Consider the following 22,181-nt stretch of genomic DNA (forward strand, 5'->3'; position numbering starts at 1 on the left):
CTTTACCGAATAGAACCAAAGAGTATGGATCCTTGCAGTCACGAAAGCTTCAAATCTAGAACTAGAGAAACGAGTTTCTCAATCGAGACGAATTAACAAGTGGCATAGCTCCGGTGGCTTCCTGACGTCGGAAGGGAAGAGCGTTCCAGACGGCCGCAGAAGCGCAGTCCGGAGCGCGTCGCTTGCCGTCGTCATCTGGAAGTCGCGACTCGAATACCGCAAAAGCGTTGCCGCCAGTTTTAATACGAAACGCGCCGAGGTTATTTTGATTTAAAGCTTTCGTGACTGCAGTAATTCATATTCTAGGCTCTTTCGGTAAAGTCACGTTGAAGGGAATGAAATGGTTGTGGTTTTTTTCTGTTTGCCTTTTAAGGGACGGCGTGACCCACCGTCAACTTTGAGCCGAACGAGCCGACTGACGAGAGGTCCCATTTGCCTTTCCCAAATCACGTCCCGTGACCATGAATGTCCCTCGCACCGCGAGACGCCGCCTGAACCACTGGGCGGGAGAAGACCTGTTCCCCGCCGGGCACGCCTGCACCTCGGACGGCCTCCTCGGCGGCGGCGGGCCGCCGACTTTGCCGGCGGCGGGGGAACAGGCTCGCCAGGGCCGAGCGTGGCGCCCGGAGGACGTTGACGGCACCGTGTTCGGAGAACAGGCGGCGGCGGCGGCGCGTGGAGCCCGGCCGGAACGCGGCGCCGGCGTCGGCGGCTTCGTCGCCAGCGCCGGCGGCCGCGAGTACCCCGAGGGAGCCGCCACCGCCGGTGCCGCGCGAGACGACTCCGCGGGGTCCCCTCGCGAGCCGGAGAGGCGCGCGGGCGGCGTGGGCGTCGAGGAGCTGGCGACGCGGGGGCGAGGCGCTGGCGGGGCGAGGAGGACGCGGCCGCCTTGAGGCGGGACGGCGGAGGGAGGAGGGAGGACGACGACGATGACGCGGCGCAGGTTCGCGGGTCGAAGCCCGCGCCAAGCGCGTCGGAAGCGGCCGGGGGCGAGCCGAGGGCTCGCTGCGAGCGCCTGCAGAACGATCTGCGGGTGGGTTTGGCCGCTCGGCAGGAGGCGGACGGGCGGGCGAAGCGCTGCCGGAGGCTCGAGCGTCAGGTGCAGCAGCTAGAGAAGTCGCTTGGAGCCCTGCAGGAGGTGAGAGGAAGCACGGTAACTGACGTCGCGGGCCGGATCCGGCCCGCGACGTCAGTCCATCAGGCCCGCCGACGGTACTTGAATTTGGTTGATAAAACGTATGGAACACGAGACGTTGTGATACAATTTAAATTTAAATATGTTTAGAATACTAGGAGATCTTCACACGTGCGGAGACCTCCTGACTGCTATGTGCCTTAAATTTACTATTTTAAATTGTAAATTATTGTATCTAGATGTTCTTGTTTATTGTAATGTTTGCTTATTTCGCGCCATCCCAAGTCCTTCCCCGGCTCGTGGTAGCTCCGCCTACGCTCTGACGTTACCGTGGTTTCCATGGCAACGTCATGGCAACACGTTACCATGGTTTCCATGGCAACACAAACACGCATCTTTCCCGCCCCCAAGTATTGAACAGAATGATTTTGCGGCCCGCGCTCGTCATTCTATCAGTTATCCGGCCCGCTGTGAACAAAAGTTTGCTGACCCCTGATCTATCGCGTTGCTCTCTCCTCGCCCGATGTGTTTTGACGGAACTGAATGGTCTAAGTATGACGTGTGACTGAATATGCCCATAATGCGCCCGATTTTGTCATATCTAAGAAGCTAAGCGGGTTGAGTGTGGATTGTGCCAAGGACTCACGGCGGGGCTGCTCGCTGCATCCCACGTCTATGCTCCTCGCCTTCAGAAAGTCTCGTTGACCATTCTGGCGAAGTATGGTCAAATAACCCCGCACGAACTCAGTGGCGTGGACAGGGCCTCATCCATCCAGTAGATTGACGAAGGGCTTTGCGTGCATTTCCTTTCCGTAAAAAAAACAAAAATTAAAATTCTGCCTGTTACCAAATCACACTAAATGTACTTGTGGGGTTTCTCTGGGTGCTGTCATTTTTGTTTCCCCACACGGAGCCCAAAAACTTGTTGGTGTCGGCAAAGAAGAATTGCAAAGCGGCACGCTCCAGAAAAAGTCTCCAGACTCAGTGTGGGGGGCTTTGCTGAGCGCTATTTCACGCACGTAATTAACATCGTGGTATCCGGGGACTCCTCTACTTACAAACATTCGACTTATGAACTTTCAGCGATAAGAACAAACCCCTGTCCATATGTCCAGTCGGCCTGTTCGGACCGAGATTCGTAAGTTCAACCTCCCAAGTTGGCATCTACATCTACAGGAGATTACACAACTTGTAAACCCATTCCCCGTGTTGACTTCAGGATGTGACTATGTTACACACACACACACACAGCTTCAGGACGTGACTATGTTACACACACATACAGGATGTGACTATGTTACACACACACAGGATGTGACTATGTTACACACACACACAGGATGTGATTATGTTACACACATATCACACACACGATGTGACTATGTTACACACACACACACAGCTTCAGGACGTGACTATGTGACACACATACACAGCTTCAGGACGTGACTATGTTACACACACACAGCTTCAGGATGTGACTATGTTACACACACACACACACAGCTTCAGGACGTGACTATGTTACACACACATACAGGATGTGATTATGTTACACACACATCACACACACGATGTGACTATGTTACACACACATACACGCAGGATGTGCTTATGTTACACACACACATATACAGGATGTGACTATGTTACACACACACACGATGTGACTATGTTACACACACACAGGATGTGACTATGTTACACACACACACACAGGATGTGATTATGTTACACACACACACAGGATGTGATTATGTTACACACACACACAGCTCAAGTCCCAACTCGACCTGAGACCACACCCGAACAAACATGCAGGCGCTTTATACAGTGAGGGAAAAAAAGTATTTGATCCCCTGTTGATTTTGTACGTTTGCCCACTGACAAAGAAATGATCAGTCTATAATTTTAATGGTAGGTTTATTTGAACAGTGAGAGACAGAATAACAACAAAAAATCCAGAAAAACGCATGTCAAGAATGTTATAAATTGATTGCATTATCTCTCCCTGTGTAACATTCTTGACATGCGTTTTTCTGGATTTTTGTTGTTGTTATTCTGTCTCTCACTGTTCAAATAAACCTACCATTAAAATTATAGACTGATAATTTCTTTGTCAGTGGGCAAACGTACAAAATCAATAGGGGATCAAATACTTTTTTCCCTCACTGTATCTCTCCCCCGTGTATCTCTCCCCGTGTATCTCTCCCCCTGTATCTATCCCCGTGTATCTCTCCCCCTGTATCTCTCCCCGTGTATCTCTCCCCGTGTATCTCTCCCCGTGTATCTCTCCCCCGTGTATCTCTCCCCGTGTATCTCTCCCCCTGTATCTCTACCCCTGTATCTCTCCCCCTGTATCTCTCCCCCGTGTATCTCTCCCCGTGTATCTCTCCCCCTGTATCCCTCCCCCTGTATCTCTCCCCCGTGTATCTCTCCCCGTGTATCTCTCCCCGTGTATCTCTCCCCGTGTATCTCTCCCCCGTGTATCTCTCCTCGTGTATCTCTCCCCCGTGTATCTCTCCCCCGTGTAACTCTCCCCCTGTATCTCTCCCCGTGTATCTCTCCCCGTGTATCTCTCCCCCGTGTATCTCTCCCCGTGTATCTCTCCCCCTGTATCTCTCCCCGTGTATCTCTACCCCTGTATCTCTCCCCCTGTATCTCTCCCCGTGTATCTCTCCCCGTGTATCTCTCCCCCTGTATCTCTCCCCCGTGTATCTCTCCCCGTGTATCTCTCCCCGTGTATCTCTCCCCCTGTATCTCTCCCCCCTGTATCTCTCCCCCGTGTATCTCTCCCCGTGTATCTCTCCCCCTGTATCTCTCCCCCTGTATCTCTCCCCGTGTATCTCTCCCCCTGTATCTCTCCCCTTGTATCTCTCCCCGTGTATCTCTCCCCCTGTATCTCTCCCCCTGTATTTCTCCCCGTGTATCTCTCCCCGTGTATCTCTCACACGTACACACACTCACACGTACACACACTCACACGTACACACTCACACGTACACACACGTACACACACGTACACACACTCACACGTACACACACTCACACGTACACACACTCACACGTACACACACGTACACACACTCACACGTACACACTCACACGTACACACACTCACACGAACACACACTCATACGTACACACTCACACGTACACACACTCACACGTACACACACACACACACGTACACACACTCACACGTGCACACACGTACACACTCACACGTACACACACTCACATGTACACACGTACACACACTCACACGTACACACACTCACACGTACACACTCACACGTACACACGTACACACACTCACGTACACACACTCACACGTGCACACACTCACACGTACACACACTCACACGTACACACACTCACACGTACACACAAGGAGAGATGTGTGGAGTGGTTTTGGATGGAGGGAGGTGGGAGGGGAGCCGAAAGCCTCAACAAACCTTCACTTCTGCCAGGGTTAATAATTCATTGGTGTCTTCTCCAGCTGGGTCAATCATTAATCGTACACACCCCACTCACTCTGACTCATTCCATTCTTTTAAATCCTCTCGCCTGCTCGTCTCCCTCGCAGGAGGAAAAGAGGAGGGTTGGTGAACCGAGCCGATCCATGCATCACCACCACCAGCAGCAGCACCACCACCACCACCAGCACCACCACCACCAGCAGCACCACCACCAGCACCACCACCACCAGCAGCAGCACCACCACCAGTAGCAGCACCACCACCAGCACCACCACCACCAGCACCACCACCACCAGCAGCACCACCACCAACAGCAGCACCACCAGCACCACCAGCACCAGCAGCAATGTCCCCAGGCTCCGTCTCCGCGCCCCTCCGCAGCTGCAGGAGTCTGGCTCCATCTCCTGTCGCCGTTGGCATCGTCGCCGTCTTGGCGGTGGCCGCTGCTTACGAAGGTGGGCGCAGCGTTGGTGGTGCACCAGGGGTTGGTGGTACACACACAGCGTTGGTGGTGTACACACAGTGTTGGTGGTGTACACACAGCGTTGGTGGTGTACACACAGCGTTGGTGGTGTACACACAGTGTTGGTGGTGTACACACAGCGTTGGTGGTGCACCAGGGGTTGGTGGTGCACCAGGGGTTGGTGGTGCACCAGGGGTTGGTGGTGCACACACAGCGTTGGTGGTGCACCAGGGGTTGGTGGTGCACACGCAGCGTTGGTGGTGTACACACAGTGTTAGTGGTGTACACACAGCGTTGGTGGTGTACACACAGTGTTGGTGGTGCACACGCAGCGTTGGTGGTGCACAGTGTTGGTGGTGCATCAGGGGTTGGTGGTGCACCAGGGGTTGGTGGTGTACACACAGTGTTGGTGGTGTACATACAGTGTTGGTGGTGTACACACAGTTTTGGTGGTACACACACAGCGTTGGTGGTGTACGGTGCTTTTTTCAGGAATATTTTTGCTGGCGTTTTTTTTCACGGATTTTCTGTTTGCACAGTCACCACATAGTCACTCTGTTTTCTCGTTCGTGTTTTTGTGTTTGTTGCGGTTGCACCCGATTCAAGAGCCGAACGGCTCACAGGGGCTATAACCAAAATAAACTGAAACTGAAGAAAAAAAACATCTGATAAACTGAAGGTGACAAAAACACAAAGCGGCTCGTGGCTCCGCACAACGATGGCTCTTTGAAAGCTCCGCGTCTCTCTCCGCGTCTCTCTCGTTCCCCGCGGAGTCAACTCGTTCGCCGAGACGGAGCGCTCCGACGGAGCCTTTGACGCTAGCAGGCGAGGCTGCTCGCTTGTTTAGACGACGCCGACGCCGCTCGAAGCGTCTCACCGCGTGCTGAGATGATGCACAGCGAGCGGTGACCACAAACTGATGATGATGATGATGCCCCGCGTGGCGGCCACGTCAATTCTCGATGTGGGGGTGGGGGTGGTCGGGGAAGCGGAGGACACGGAGGGAAAAATCCACGCGACCACATGAAGAGAGAGTGTGTACGTGTGTGTACGTATGAGTGTGTGTTTGTGTACGTGTGTGTACGTGTGTGTACGTATGTGCATATGTGTGTGTACGTGAGTGTGTCTGTGTACGTGTGAGTGTGTGTCTGTGTACGAGTGTGTGTGTTTGTGTACGTGTGAGTGTGTGTACGTGTGTGTACGTGTGTATGTGCGATAGTGTAGCGGTTAGCGCGCTGCGCTATGAACCTGGCAACACGGGTTCGATTCCCGCTCACGGCCAACACCAGTGACGATTATTCGAACCGGTCCCGGGCCTACCTTAGGTCGACTCAGCCTCAAATGAGTACATTGCCACTAGGGAGACAAAGGCGGTCGGGCGTGGTGCTGGCCACCCACCCCCTCGTGTACAGTTTCGGCCTTCATAGGTGCTCGCTAACAGCACTTGCCCCTACAGTCTGTTAAGGCTATATGGGGATCTTTGTCTTATCTTGTACGTGAGTGTGTCTGTGTACGTGTGAGTGTACGTGTGTACGTGTGAGTGTGTGTCTGTGTACGTGTGTGCGTGTGAGTGTGTGTCTGTGAGTGTGTGTACATGTATGTACGTGTGAGTGTGTGTCTGTGTACGTGTGAGTGTGTGTCTGAGTACGTGTGAGTGTGTGTCTGTGTACGTGTGTGAGTGTGTGTGTCTGTACCGGGGGAATCTCCATTTGGTACAGATATAATGGGAGGCTGTTCGATGCCCGGGCGCGGTCAAGGGATGGCTCCCTATTGCTCAACCACGTTATGTATGCTGATGATTTGGTAATAGCTGCTCATTCAGAGGAGGAGTTGGAGACGCTGCTGCTGAGACTGGAGCGTGCCACTAAGAGATGGGGGCCTTACCTTCAGCCACACCAAAACTAAGCACCTGCCTGGATATTTTGTACCATCAGACACTCCACCCCCACAACTCCCAATCGGTGATGGGGCAGTTGTGGAGAGAGTGGAGAGTTTCCCATACCTGGGCAGTGTGCTTATGACTGGCTCCAGTTTAACAGCAGAGGTCTCACTCCGAATCAGTCGAGCGGCAATATCTTTTCATCGGTTGCGTAACGCTGTGTGGAAGCTACCTGGTCTGTCGCTCCGCACTAAGCTTCAGGTCTTCTCGGCCACGGTCATTCCCTCCCTTCTCTACGCTTGCGAAACGTGGACCCCCTTAATGGAGCATTTTCGCCAGTTGGAAACATTTAGGCTGGCCTGCCTACGATCCATCCTGGGTTTAACCAGACTGGATTGTGTGAGGAGCTCACAAATCCTTGAAAGATCTGGGCAAGGTCCCATCGATGAGCTCCTCCGGCAGGCAAGGCTGGGTCATGTAGTCCGCATGCCCAGCCACTGCATGCCGAAACAGCTTTTGTTCGGCCGGATCGAGGGGGCTAAACGGACGCGGCACGGGCTAGAGAGGAGATGGAGTGATGTGGTACGGGAGGACGTGGAGCTGAGTGGACTTGTCGATGACTGGTACCAGCGGTGTCAAAATTGGCCTCTGTGGAGGAGGCTCGTGAAGGACGCTACTGGGCAGTTGGAGGCAGTCGCCCTCCAACAACAACGGAGGGTGGAGGAGCGACGCTCACAACAACGAGCGGAGCGCCGGGTGGCTAAAGCACAGCAGGTTGGCACAGTAGGGGGCACAGGTGGTGCACCAGCCAGTCATTTCGGTCATCTCAGTCAGTCGACCCGTGGCACCTTGGTCTGCCCCGTGACCTGCCAGCGTGACCTCAAGGTGCACATGGCCTGGCACAAGCGTCGTGATGTCACCGCCACTTAGTGGCGAATGGCGGTTGTTGTGTGTGTGTATGTAGCTGTTAGCGCGCTGCGCTACGAACCCGGCGACCCAAGTTCGATTCCCTCTCACGGCCAACACCGTCAGTGACGATTCTCTGAACCGGTCCTGGGCCTCCCCTAGGTCGACTCAAGCTCAAATGAGTAACCTGGTGCGGTGTGTAGTAAACATCGCCACTGGGGAGACAAAGGCGGCCGGGCGTGGTGCTGGCCACCCACGCTCTCGTGTGCCACAGTGCCAGTAGCCTTGGTAGGTGCTGCTACTCGCGAGCAGCAGCAGCACTTGCCCCGGCAGTCCGTGACAGCCGTCGTGTACACGGTGGTGGGGATTTTTTGCACGCGGCGTTTTATATTAAATATTTGCTGTTTTTTTCCAGGATGTTTCTGTTACGCATTGTCGCTTTAAGATGTTCTGTGTTCATATTTTGTTTGTTGCGGCTGCACCCGACTTGAGAGCCGCATGGCTCACAGCGCTATCTCCATAGATATAAAAGGCAAAGTTGTGATTGTGTGTGTCTGTTCAAAATGTTTAGCGTACTGCCCGACATGCAACAAACTGGAAATTTGCCACGTGGGTACTTTCCAGACTGTACACCATCCTAAAATTATAAAAATACACTTTTGCTTTTTCTTTAGGGGGGTAGCTCAATAATGCATCTATTTTTTTTGCACGTTAAGTGAGCTGTGACGTCAAATCTGTCATGTGACCCGCGCACGTGGAAGCGTAACGCGTTGTAGTGTAGTGACCCAAGTTCGATTCCCGCTCACGGCCACCGCCGGTGACGATTATTTTTTTACCGGTCCTGGGCCTACCCTAGGTCGACTCGGCATCAAATGAGTACCTGCTCTGCTGTGTGAACATCGCCACTGGGGGGACGTGGTGAATCCTCGTCCCGGGCGTAGCCGGGTAGTACAGCTCGTACCTAACAAACTTGAAACTTCGTCTCTCTCTCTGTGCGCGCGTGCGCGTGTCTCTCCCCCCACCCACCCACCCCGCCGCAGTGGACCTGCTCGACACGGAGACCACGCAGGGTGACCTCGGCTGGGTCGCCTCCCCGCCCGACGGGGTGAGTCGAGCGTGGAGGCCACGAGACCTCTGTGGATGTTCGGGGGGGGAGGGGCGTCCATAGATGACGTCACGCACTTAGGGGGTGGGGTCAGACATTTGTGACGATGCGTGACGAGAGAGGGAGGTTTGAGAAATGTGACGTCACATCATCAAAATGCGCAACTTTAAATAAATACAGACAACACTAAGTTGCCTCGGTGGGAGTAGTTACATTGGAGAAACCAAACGACATGTCTCGGACCGCATTCGTGAACACAAAGCAGACCTGAAACACGGTAGGACCAACACCTCGGCCGTGGCAGATCACTGTTATAATTAAGTAGGCTCACATGACATTGACTTCTCCAAGACAGAGGTTCTTTGCAAGCCATCTGGCTACCATGAGAGATTCGTTCATGAGTCTATTCACATATACAAACACAGAGACAATTTCAACCGAGAAGATGGATTCTGGCTTAGCAATCATTGGAAGGATTTCATAAACCATTTCGGGTCTTAATTGATTGTTCACGCTTACGGTGGCTTTCAGACCTCATCCATTATTTTTCGTCTCCCCCCTCCTCTTTTCCGAACATAGATGGACTCGTCCTTCTGAACTGCCAAATTGCTCTCCGTGGTGCTAACGTAAAAAAAAAACGCCACTTTTTTCAAAATTTCTTGCTGTGGTTTTCACACCTGATGATGATTATGTTAGGGTCATCGGCCCCCGGGATCTCTCCTGCCTGCGACCCTGCCCGCGAAGTACCGACGCCCCCAGACTCTCCACTAGTGTGGGAGCTGCCGCCGCTGCACTCCTCACCGGGCGGGGAAGGGCCGCCGCGCTCCAGTTCCCCCCCCTGGGCTGTCGAGAGTGATGCCTTACCGGCAGGAAACCCAATCTTCCTCGCTCGCCTCATGGTCCTTGTGTGCAGGTCCTTGAGGGTTGGTAGATTGCAGGCAATTACCTTCTCAGCAGTGTGGATGATACGCTGCAGTCTGCTCTTGTCCTTGGCAGTGGCAGCAGCGTACCAGACGGTTATGGAGGAGGTGAGGATGGATTCAATGATTGCTGTATAGAATTGCACCATCATTGTCTTTGGCAGGTTGAATTTTTTCAGCTGCCATAGAAAGTAAATCCTCTGTTGAGCTTTCTTAGTGAGGGAGCTGATGTTCAGTTCCCACTTGAGGTCCCAGGAGAGAATAGTGCCCAGGAAGCGGAAGGACTCTACAATTTTGACTGGGGAGTCTAACAGAGTGATGGGGGTGAGTGGGGCTGTATTCTTCCTGAAGTCCACAACCATCTCAACTGTCTTTAGAGCATTTAGCTCTAAGTTGTTCTGGCTACACCAGGTCACCAGGTTGTCAGCTTCCCACCTATAGTCAGACTCATCCCCACCAGAGATCAGCCCAATGAGGGTGGTGTCGTCCGCAAACTTCAAGAGTTTGACGGACAGATGATTGGAGGTGCAGCTGTTGGTATACAGAGAGAAGAGCAGTGGGGAAAGGACGCAGCCCTGAGGAGTTCTGGTGCTGATGGAGCTGGAGTCAGAGACTTGTGTTCCCAGCTTAACGCACTGCTTCCTGTCAGACAGGAAGTCTGTGATCCAGTAGGGCACGTTCAGCTGGAAGAGCTTGTCCTGAAGCAGGGCAGGGATGATGGTGTTGAAGGCAGAGCTGAAGTCCACAAACAGGATCCTAGCGCAGGATGCTGGGGCGTCCAGATGCTGTAGGATGAAGTGGAGGGCCATGTTAACTGCGTCGTCCACAGACCTGTTGGCTCTGTAGGCAAACTGAAGGGGGTCCAGGAGAGGGTCTGTGATGGCTTTGAGGTGTGCCAGGACCAGGCGCTCAAAAGACTTCATTACCACAGATGTAAGGGCGACCGGTCTGTAATCATTTAGTCCTGTTGGCCTTAGCTTTTTGGGCACAGGGATGATGGTGGAGGACTTGAGACAGGCTGGTACATGGCATGTCTCCAGGGAGGTGTTAAAGATGTAGGTGAACACCGGAGACAGCTGGTCAGCGCAGTGCCTGAGGGTGGCTGGAGAGACAGAGTCCGGCCCGGCTGCTTTGCGTGGATTCTGCCTCTTGAAAAGTCTATTAACTTCTCCCTCCTGAAAGGAGAGAGTCGTCTCTGTAGTATGGGTGGGGGATGGGGCCTCTTGAGTGGGAAGGGGTAGTTCAGGACAGTCCAATTGTCTTTCAAATCTGCAGTAGAACTCGTTCAGGTCGTTGGCCAGGCGGGAGTCGTTAGTGGTGTGGGGAGCTCTGGGCTTGTAGTTGGTGATCTGTCTGAGCCCTCTCCAGACAGAAGCAGAGTCGTTAGTAGAGAACTGGTGTTTTAGTCTCTCTGAGTACAGTCGTTTAGCCTCTCTCACCGCTTTGCTAAACCTGTTCTTCGACTCCTTGAATCTGTCTCTATCTCCACTCCTAAACGCTTCCTCCTTCTCCAACCTCAACCTTCTGAGCTTTGCTGAGAACCAGTGCTTGTTGTTGTTAAAGTTCACCCTGTTACGTGTTGGGATACAGCAGTCCTCACAGAAGCTGATGTAGGACGTCACAGCCTCTGTGAGTTCATCCAGACTATTGGTAGCAGTCGTGAACATATCCCAGTCAGTACAGTCTAAGCACGCCCGCAAATCTTCCACAGCCTCACTGGTCCACTGTTTAGATGTCCTCACAGCAGGTTTACAGAGTTTTAGTTTCTGCCTGTATGCAGGAATCAGGTGGACCATGGCATGGTCAGAGTGTCCTAGTGCGGCTCGGGGGACGGCGTGGTAGGCTCTACTGACTGTAGAGTAGCAGTGATCCAGAGTGTTCCCTTCTCTGGTTGGGCATTTAATGAATTGTATGTATTTGGGGAGTTCGTGGCTGAGATTACCTTTGTTAAAGTCGCCAAGTACGATAACCAACGAATCTGGATTTGCTCGCTCCACACTCAGAATCTGATCGGCGAGCATGCGTTGGGCCTCTTTAACCTGAGGACACGGCGGCAAATCAACTCCGACCAAAATGAGCGACGCGAACTCGCGAGGCGAGTAAAACGGTTTACAGGTTATAAAAATTGATTCAAGGAGTGGAGAACAATGTTTCAGAATCACTGTGACATCTACACTCCCCCCCACACTCCCTCCCACACTCCACTCCCTCTCCCCTCACCACGACCGCAGTGGCAGCAGCCTACGAGTGGCCAACGCTCAAGGCCCAGGCTGTACCAGGCGCAGTGCCGCCCCGCCGTGCCCAGGCAGGACAAGTGGCTGCGCACCGCCTGGATCCCGCGCGGCGACGCTCGCCGCGTCTTCCTCGAGATCCGCTTCGGCTTACGGCGGCGGTGCCCCCGTCGCCTCCCGGCCGCCTCCGCCGCCGGCTGCGACGACGACGCGTTGAACGTTTACTACCGGGAGTCGGACGACCCCGGCGACGTCGCCGCTGGGGTCTTCGCCGACGACGAGCGGCGGCTCTTCTCCAAGGTCGACGTCTTCGGCTCGGGCGGGTCGGAGGTCGAGGCGGCGGGCGACGTGGGGCCCCTCTCCCGGGGCGGCCTCCGTCTGGCGTTCCGCGACACGGGGGCCTGCGCGTGGCTGGCGTCCGTGCGCGTCTACCGCAGGCGCTGCCCGGCCCTCGCGGTCCGCCTCGCCGAGTTCCCCGACGCTCCGGCCGCCGGCGACGGGCCGTGGGCGCTGTCGGAGGTGACGGGGGCGTGCGTGGGCCACGCGCTCCGGCCCGAGGGGGAGCCGGAGCCGGCGATGTTCTGCAACGCCGACGGCGAGTGGGAGGGCCACCCCGGGAGCTGCGTCTGCCGTGCCGGGTACCAGCAGGCGGGGAACGCCTGCCAAGGTGACGCGTTGGGATTTGTTTTAGTAGATTCATCATCGCTTACCCTCGAGAGAGATGTGGAAAGATCCAGCGGACCTCCCACACACTCACTCGCCCACTCACCCACTCACTCACCCACTCACTCACCCACCCACCCACCTACTCACTCACTCACCCACCCACCCACCCAACCACTTATCCACCCACCCACTCACTCACTCAACCACTGACTCACCCACTCACTCACTCAACCACTCACCCACCCACTCACTCACTCGCCCACCCACTCACTCACCCACCCACTCACTCACTCACCCATTCACCCAACCACTCACTCACCCACTCACTCACCCACTCACCCACTCACCCACCCACTCACCCACCCACATACCTACTCATCCACTCACTCACCCACTTTCTCACTCACCCAACCACTTACCCACCCACGCACTCTCTCACCCACCCCATCTCATCTCTCTCCCCATCTGCTCATCTCTCTCCCCATCTGCTCATCTCTCTCCCCATCTCTCGCTACTGACAGCACCAACAGTCTGTAAAGGTTCATAATAAAGGTGTTAAACTGAGTCTGTAAAGGCTACAGGTCGGGGGGCGGGACCTTTGTGCGTGCAGTGTGTGAGCAGGGCTCTTATAAGGAGACGGCCCAAGACAGCTCCTGCTCCCGGTGTCCGCCACACAGCACGGGCAGCGTCATCGGAGCGACGTCCTGCACCTGCCACGATGGATACTTCCGGCCCAGCGGCGAGCCCCAGTCTGTGGCCTGTGCAAGTTCGTTCACTATGCGCCATACACTACACTATACACTACTACACTATACACTACTACACTACACTATACACTACTACACTACACTATACACTACTACACTACACTATACACTACTACACTATACACTACACTATACACTACTACACTATACACTACTACACTACACTATACACTACTACACTATACTATACACTACTACACTACACTACTACACTACACTCTACACTACTACACTACACTATACACTACTACACTATACACTACTACACTACACTATACACTACTACACTACACTATACACTACACTATAAACTACTACACTACACTATACACTACACTACACTATACACTACTACACTATACACTACACTATACACTACCTACTACACTACACTATACACTACACTATACACTACACTATACACTACACTATACACTACTACTATACACTACTACACTACACTATACACTACTACGCTATACACTACACTATACACTACACTATACACTACACTATACACTACCTACTACACTACTCTATAAACTCCGTTCCGCCCCCCCCCCCCCCCGGCCAGAGCCGCCGTCGGCCCCCAGGGACGTCGTCACCTCGCCGCTCTCCGCCGCCGCCTCGGTGACGCTCCGGTGGAGCCCGCCGGCGAATCCCGGCGGGCGCTCCGACCTCGCCTACCCCGTCGTGTGCCGGCTCCACCCGCCCCCCCGGCGGGGGGGGGGGGTGGGGAGAGGGGCCAGGAGCCGGCGCCGCCGTGTGGCCCGGCCGTGAGGTTCCGGCCTCCGCTCCCGCTGACGAACGCCTCGGTAGAGGTGAGCGGCCTGCGTGAGAACGCCGCCTACACCCTGGAGGTGCACGCCACCAACGGCGTCTCCCGCCTGAGCGGCGTCCCCTCGGCGTTCGCGGCCGTCCACGTCGCCACGTCACGGGATCGTGAGTCGTCGTCCCCCCCCCTCCTCCTCTCGCTCACGGCCATCGTCTTTCTTTTTTTGAAATCTCTTTTTCATCTTTAGATATTTAGTCGCTTTTGTCGAATATTTTTTTTCTATCTTTTTTTAAATGGTTTTTTAAAATATATATTTTTAAATACATTCTCCTTTTTAAAAAGCTATAACATGCATATAACACTATAATATTATTCTTAAATGCTATGCAAAAACATGAGAATTATATTATGATTAAAGACAATGCCGCCTGCATTTGCAGCCAGCCAATCACCGCTCTGCATCTTAGTTGGCCGTCTGCATTTGCAGCCAGCCAATCACCGCTCTGCATCTTAGTTGTCCGCCTGCATTTGCAGCCAGCCAATCACCGCTCTGCAACTTAGTTGGCCGCCTGCATTTGCAGCCAGCCAATCACCGCTCTGCATCTTAGTTGGCCGCCTGCATTTGCAGCCAGCCAATCACCGCTCTGCATCTAAATTGTCCGCCTGCATTTGCAGCCAGCCAATCACCGCTCTGCATCTAAATTGTCCGCCTGCATTTGCAGCCAGCCAATCACCGCTCTGCATCTAAATTGGCCGCCTGCATTTGCAGCCAGCCAATCACCGCTCTGCATCTAAATTGGCCGCCTGCATTTGCAGCCAGCCAATCACCGCTCTGCATCTTAGTTGTCCGCCTGCATTTGCAGCCAGCCAATCACCGCTCTGCATCTTAGTTGTCCACCTGCATTTGCAGCCAGCCAATCACCGCTCTGCATCTAAATTGGCTGCCTGCATTTGCAGCCAGCCAATCACTGCTCTGCATCTAAATTGGCCGCCTGCATTTGCAGCCAGCCAATCACCGCTCTGCATCTAAATTGGCCGCCTGCATTTGCAGCAAGTCAATCACTGCTCTGCATCTTAGTTGTCCGCCTGCATTTGCAGCCAGCCAATCACCACTCTGCATCTAAATTGTCCGCCTGCATTTGCAGCCAGCCAATCACCGCTCTGTATCTAAATTGGCCGCCTGCATTTGCAGCCAGCCAATCACCGCTCTGCATCTTAGTTGTCCGCCTGCATTTGCAGCCAGCCAATCACCGCTCTGCATCTAAATTGGCCGCCTGCATTTGCAGCCAGCCAATCACCGCTCTGCATCTTAGTTGTCCGCCTGCATTTGCAGCCAGCCAATCACCGCTCTCCATCTAAATTGTCCTCCTGCATTTACAGCCAGCCAATCACCGCTCTGCATCTAAATTGGCCGCCTGCATTTGCAGCCAGCCAATCACCGCTCTGCATCTTAGTTGTCCGCCTGCATTTGCAGCCAGCCAATCACCGCTCTGCATCTAAATTGGCCGCCTGCATTTGCAGCCAGCCAATCATCGCTCTTCATCTTAGTTGTCCGCCTGCATTTGCAGCCAGCCAATCACCGCTCTGCATCTTAGTTGTCCACCTGCATTTGCAGCCAGCCAATCACCGCTCTGCATCTAAATTGGCTGCCTGCATTTGCAGCCAGCCAATCACTGCTCTGCATCTGAATTGGCCGCCTGCATTTGCAGCCAGCCAATCACCGCTCTGCATCTAAATTGGCCGCCTGCATTTGCAGCAAGTCAATCACTGCTCTGCATCTTAGTTGTCCGCCTGCATTTGCAGCCAGCCAATCACCACTCTGCATCTAAATTGTCCGCCTGCATTTGCAGCCAGCCAATCACCGCTCTGTATCTAAATTGGCCGCCTGCATTTGCAGCCAGCCAATCACCGCTCTGCATCTTAGTTGTCCGCCTGCATTTGCAGCCAGCCAATCACCGCTCTGCATCTAAATTGGCCGCCTGCATTTGCAGCCAGCCAATCACCGCTCTGCATCTTAGTTGTCCGCCTGCATTTGCAGCCAGCCAATCACCGCTCTCCATCTAAATTGTCCTCCTGCATTTACAGCCAGCCAATCACCGCTCTGCATCTAAATTGGGCGCCTGCATTTGCAGCCAGCCAATCACCGCTCTGCATCTTAGTTGTCCGCCTGCATTTGCAGCCAGCCAATCACCGCTCTGCATCTTATTTGGGCGTCTCTCGCTGCTCCTGTTCGCCCCGATGCGACCTCACACATCCGTGCACACCGCTTGCAAACCCCCCCCAGCGCGCGCGTTACTCCACTACACATGTAACATTATAATTATATTATTCTTAATGCATATACCACTCTAATTATTATTCTTAAAGACAATGCATCATCTGTTATTATTATCATCATCATAGCCATGTTCGCATGTTCACCACAAAGCACCGCGTGTGTGGCTGTTGCAAGTTGAGTTGATGGCTCGCAAAGCGGCGTCCGTCTGCTTGGTGTTTGAACATCTCACCGCAACTCGTATTTCATTCAGCAGCAAGGGGAAACGCACACCGATTGTCACTCACCGCACCTCGAGACGGGGGCCAGGGGGGTAAACAAACGAGTTAGCGCGTGACCACGTGCTGTGATTGCCCGCAGCACCGTCACCCGTGGTGCGTGTCCACACGGAGATCGTCTCTGAAGACGCCGTCCTGTTGACCTGGGCCGAGCCGGAGCAGCCCAATGGCATCGTTCTGGACTATGAAGTCAAATGCTTTGACGAGGTGCGTAGCGGCTCGCGATTATCCATTTTACTTGCGCGCGTGTGCGTGTGAATGTGCACGCGCGTGCGTGCTGAGCGGTGGTGCAGCGGTACGCGCTACGCTGCGCTACGAACCCGGCGTCCCGAGTTCGATTCCCGATCACGGCAACCGGCACCGGTGACGATTATCTGAACGAGTCCTGGGTCTCCCCTAGGTCGACTCAGCCTCAAATTGAGTACCCTGGTGCGGTGTGTAGTAAACATTGTTGTATATATAGGTGTTATGAAAATTGATGAAAATAATGAAAATTAAATGAAATTTGAGATTCGCATAATTTATCCGAAATTGTGTTAATCAGTGTAATTATGCGCATAAATTATGCTGATTCGAGAGATAATCGTATTAATTTATGCGAGTGGGCGTGGTTATGATAATGCAGGTCGTTATGGATTATCAGGTCGAGCCTCGGTGACGAGGATTGTGTTATGAATTGGAATAACGCAATTAATCGTATGCAGTGACGTAGGCGTTGTGAGCGTGAATGAGAGAGAGTCGATTCGACTCTGCTCTTTAATTCCGTATTATCGATAAGGATACGATTACTCTCGATTGAACATTATGAATTATGTGTGTTATGGATTATGTGTGGTGATAGTGTGCTTATGATAGGTCCCCAGGATTCAGATCTCATTCGCAGAACAATATTATGCAGGATTTCAGGAAGAATCACACACAAACCTTCTGCTTTAATCAATTTTATTTCTAGCTAACTTTAATTTTTGGATAATATGAAAACTCAATCTCGGGATTTGGAATTTCAACACAGCGTTAACATGATAACATCACGATTGCGTTGTTTCACCTCGATAGCGGCACCTGTGGTTAATTCCCGACGCGTAACGCAATCGATCGGTTGTTGAGAGAGAGATTAAAAACATGCGAACTATTCTATCAAACCTTAACTTTATAATATGCAAACTCGTATACTTGAATTGTTACACAACACGGCACTTTGTCTTTGATTCGTATCCAATCCTTAATACATTCTGATATGCGAAGTTATTATGCTTGAAATCGTCAACACAGTACCACGTTGATGTTCGTTCATTGATTCATAACGATTATGAATTTAAAGCGTTCGACTGAAATACTTCTAATTACCTTATCAACACCACTCGATGGCCGCAATGCTTCGTTACTTGAATTGTCACACAACACAGCATTCGGTCATTGATCATGCGCGGCCCTTAATGCAATTATTGTCACGTTGTTAACAATAGGATGACTGATTATTATGCAACGCTACTCGTTGAAAGGGCACTCCAACCAGTATTATTCTTGGAGGCACAAATATGCGTTTGAATTCGTTATTTCATTCGTGGATACCAGCAAGATTATGTAGAAAGAAAAATATTAACGAACGACTCAAGTATTTCTAATCGACTTCTCAACGCGACTCAATGGGTGGCGATGTTTCCTTTTTAGATCCTTATCTCAGGCCAATCTTTTAATTAATTGTGGCCAGATCCCTGACAGGGAACCGGTTGAGCACGCTCTTCACCCCCGCGAGCGGCGCTCCGTGGTGAGGTGCCAAGAATTAATCCTTGTTAATGGGTCAGTTGGTAATTTATGCGGTTAGAAGTACAGCCCCAGCACAATATTACAGAGGAAAATTATGAACACTCTTAAAAACGATGGATTATTCACTCGGTCGTTGCGATGTTTCCACAATCACGGATGGTTCAATGGCTTGAGGTTTTAGGCTTTGTTAATGACCCGTGTGTGTGTGTTGAATGGTATGAGTGGTGAAAGAGTAGGCCAATGTTCGGAATCGATTCTTTGCGTCAAGCAGACGTCTGGTTTGTCGTGTAGTGGGGGGCAGTGTATCATACGTATCAGTTGATTCTTCTTTCAGTAGTTGGTTCGGACCCGACGGACGTTGGTGAACGAGTAGATACGTTGTTGTAGCTGCGATGACCGTCTGGTAGACGGCGTTAGAAGCACGCCCGCAGCGGCGCGGTTGTACGCGGACGGTAGGTAATGCGCGCAGTGCGTCTGCGAGCAGCTGGCACGCTGGTGCTCCGTCGTCGGCGGTTGTAGATTGCAGGCTCACGATTCGCTCGTGGTGGCGCTGGCCGCTAACAGCGGCAGCGGGACGCCAATCGGCGACACTCGCCAATTCGGCAAGTTGTAGAGGCGTCTCCGGCGTCGGTGATGGCTGGTCTTCTGCTGAGATGAGTTGAGCGGGTCTTCTGCTGAGATGAGTTGAGATGAGTCTTCTTCTGTTGAGCTGAGTTGAGATGAGTCTTCTTCTGTTGAGCTGGCCCCGAGGGCTGATGAGCTGATTTCAATGCTGAAACGGCTCCTTTTTATGCCAAAAATCTCTCTCCTTCTCGGCTCCCCCTCACGAGGCGGAGCTATCTTTGATCTGATCGTATGTCGGTGGGGGGGTTCGTGTGTCGGTGGTGGAGGGGGTTCGTGTGTCAGTGTGTATGTTTGTGTGTGTGTCATTTATGACACGGTTCTGTTCGGGTCTTTCCTCAAGCCATAAACATCAAGACAGCAGACACTTCGATTCATCTTGAAGGCGTCTGGTTGTCTACTCCATCCACCCAGAGAGAGGGGCGGGTTCCCCCCCCCTTTTCGTACACGTTTTCGACGCACAAAGAAATGGTTAAGATTTTTTTTTAAGTTTAACATTTCACATCACAGTTGGTATCTTATCATACACAGTTATGATCCTGCTTGTGATTCATAGTATTTGATTTATTTCCAAGTGAAGATGCTCTTCCGAGCATATGCATTTTATCACGTGCTGCAGGGAAAGACAAAGGTGGCCGGGATCTTCCCATCTCTCTATACTTTGCAAATATCATTTCGACTCCACATTCTACCAGCCTAATCCACCCCGTTACCTTGGCTCTTACTTAGTTTATTAATTTTCGTCACTTTGTGTGTTTATAAATGTGTGACAGTTTAACTTAAAGCTCGCTCGCTCTTTTGCTGCCCGTGTGCAGGGTGGGGTGGGGGCCACTACTAAGTCCCGTGTGTGGCAGATGGTCCCCGCGATAACGATCTGTTTGCCCTGGCGTGAAATTCCTCTCTCGCGCTCTTCGGGAGAGACAAAGGTGGTCGGGAGCACCTCTTTATACTTTCGACTTATATTTCTCAAATACCATTTGGTCCCATGTTCGCCAAGACTCGTGTTTGTAACTACGTCCTCCCGCCACCTCTCGGTTTTACCGAGGTTCGAATTGTTATGATGGAATTATTAAAAAGAAAAATAATTATCATCCTGAGTTTAAGAGGTCCGTTTCTTGATTGTTGGAATCCATATCCCTTGGTTCTGTAAGGTTCTATAATGGAATGTCGTGTAAGGTGAACACGTTATTATTAATGTTATATTGCAATTTCTTTAAAACTTTGTTTGCCTGATTGCCGTGTGTGGGGTGGGGTGTGCCTCCTCATCAAACCCGGCTGGCTTTTCCAGATGGCCCCTCGTGATAAGGTGTAATTCCTGCTTCTCCACGTTGCGAGAGACAAAGGTGGTCGGGGTTGCTTGGGATATTGTTTAAACTCTTTCGCAAGTTTGCCCATTGTCTCATTCCTTCTCGAAAACCTTTGATGTGACTCGGTATTTGTCTCCAAGCTTTGTTTTAACAGTAAGTATTAAAGGTGAAAATCATTTGATAGCGAATTAATTATCGGATAATAATTCACTGATGTATCTGGTGGCCTGGTCTTAATTGGAGTGAGCGTTAGGACCGTTAATTTGATCTTATTCTTGTTGTTGCCTTTTAATTATATATTTTTGTTTTACCGACAAATAAGAAACAAAAAAATTGTATACGATTTACCCTGTTGGCGTCTCCGTGTCTACTCTCTTGGTGTTCTGACCTCGGAGGGACCTTTCCTAAGGGGCCCATCAAACTCTTGTTCATCTGGAGATTTTTGCCGATAGCTGTTACATCCTCGCCTTGAGAGTTTTATTATTTCTTTATATATATGGCCTGTTTATGACCGACATCTGGTTTTTTGTTTTTCTGGCTTACGAGTTTTATTCATTATTAAAAAATATATATATTGTTTGTCACAAAAGAAGGGAAAAAGAAATCTATGTGTATGCATCCGTAAATATTCTTATGGATATTAATTGTGGAAAAAGGGGCCGTATACAACAGTGGTGAGGGTGATGGTGGTGGTGATGGTGAGGGTGGTGGTGATGGTGGTGGTGAAGGTGGTGATGGTGGTGGTGATGGTGGTGATAGTGGTGGTGAGGGTGGTGGTGGTGGTGAGGGTGGTGATGGTGGTGGTGATGGTGATGGAGGTGATGGTGATGGTGAGGGTGGTGGTAATGGTGATGGTGGTGATGGTGGTGATGATGGTGGTGATGGTGGTGGTGATGGTGGTGATGGTGGTGATGATGGTGGTGATGGTGGTGATGGTGGTGGTGGTGGTGATGGTGGTGGTGATGGTGGTGATGGTGGTGGTGAGGGTGGTGGTGGTGGTGGTGAGGGTGGTGATGGTGGTGGTGATGGAGGTGATGGTGATGGTAATGGTGATGGTGGTGATGGTGGTGATGATGGTGGTGATGGTGGTGATGATGGTGGTGAGGGTGGTGATGATGGTGGTGATGGTGAGGGTGGTGATGGTGGTGGTGGTGATGATGGTGATGATGGTGGTGGTGATGGTGGTGGTGGTGGTGCTGGCAGGGGGGTTGACAGGCCTCATCAACATCTGGGTCTATGCAGGAGGACCATAAAATCCTCACGCAGACTCTGGGTCATCCTCGCCGCGGCTACAGTCAAAACCACCGAACACAAAGGTGATCACTGCATCATCATAATAATAACAATAATAATAACAATAATAGGGGGAGGGGGGTTTCCCCTTTTTTTCTGGCAACAAAACTGAAACCTTTTAACAAGGATTCATGTTACTGCATTAACCACAATACCTGCAGTCAAAATGTAAACAAAACATAAATACTATGATAATATTTGATGCATTGTCCTTCAAACTGATTGGTCCACACCAAGGGACGGCTTTCTTTTTATTGCCAGAAAAAAAAGAGGAATAACCCCTATTATTATATTATTATATTATTCTTGGT

At 51.9% G+C, this 22,181-nt stretch overlaps 1 protein-coding gene across 1 annotated transcript; it reads left to right on the forward strand.

The window, feature by feature from the left end:
• The first annotated feature begins 378 nt into the window (after positions 1-378).
• Positions 379-17,083, forward strand: LOC142918249 (ephrin type-A receptor 4-B-like). Its single transcript, XM_076062380.1, has 7 exons — positions 379-1,138; positions 4,725-5,072; positions 8,906-8,970; positions 12,122-12,788; positions 13,398-13,553; positions 14,129-14,496; positions 16,965-17,083. The coding sequence occupies exons 2-6, from the start codon at positions 4,964-4,966 to the stop codon at positions 14,332-14,334; spliced, it is 1,203 nt and encodes a 400-aa protein (XP_075918495.1). The 5' UTR covers positions 379-1,138; positions 4,725-4,963; the 3' UTR covers positions 14,335-14,496; positions 16,965-17,083.
• The last annotated feature ends 5,098 nt before the right edge of the window (positions 17,084-22,181 follow it).

The sequence above is a fragment of the Petromyzon marinus genome, unplaced genomic scaffold, assembly GCF_048934315.1.
Source record: "Petromyzon marinus isolate PM22_M1 ecotype Great Lakes invasive population unplaced genomic scaffold, UKy_Petmar_22M1.pri1.0 PM_G_Scaffold_59, whole genome shotgun sequence".
Taxonomy (NCBI): Eukaryota; Metazoa; Chordata; class Hyperoartia; order Petromyzontiformes; family Petromyzontidae; genus Petromyzon; species Petromyzon marinus.

Bases quoted from the DNA above. Each gene is read 5' to 3' on its own strand.
- LOC142918249 (XM_076062380.1), top strand. From the start codon at position 4,964: ATGTCCCCAGGCTCCGTCTCCGCGCCCCTCCGCAGCTGCAGGAGTCTG. The intron at 5,073-8,905 runs GTGGGCGCAGCG...ACCCCGCCGCAG, and splicing joins GGTGGCCGCTGCTTACGAAG to TGGACCTGCTCGACACGGAG. The intron at 13,554-14,128 runs GTTCGTTCACTA...CCCCCCGGCCAG, and splicing joins CCAGTCTGTGGCCTGTGCAA to AGCCGCCGTCGGCCCCCAGG.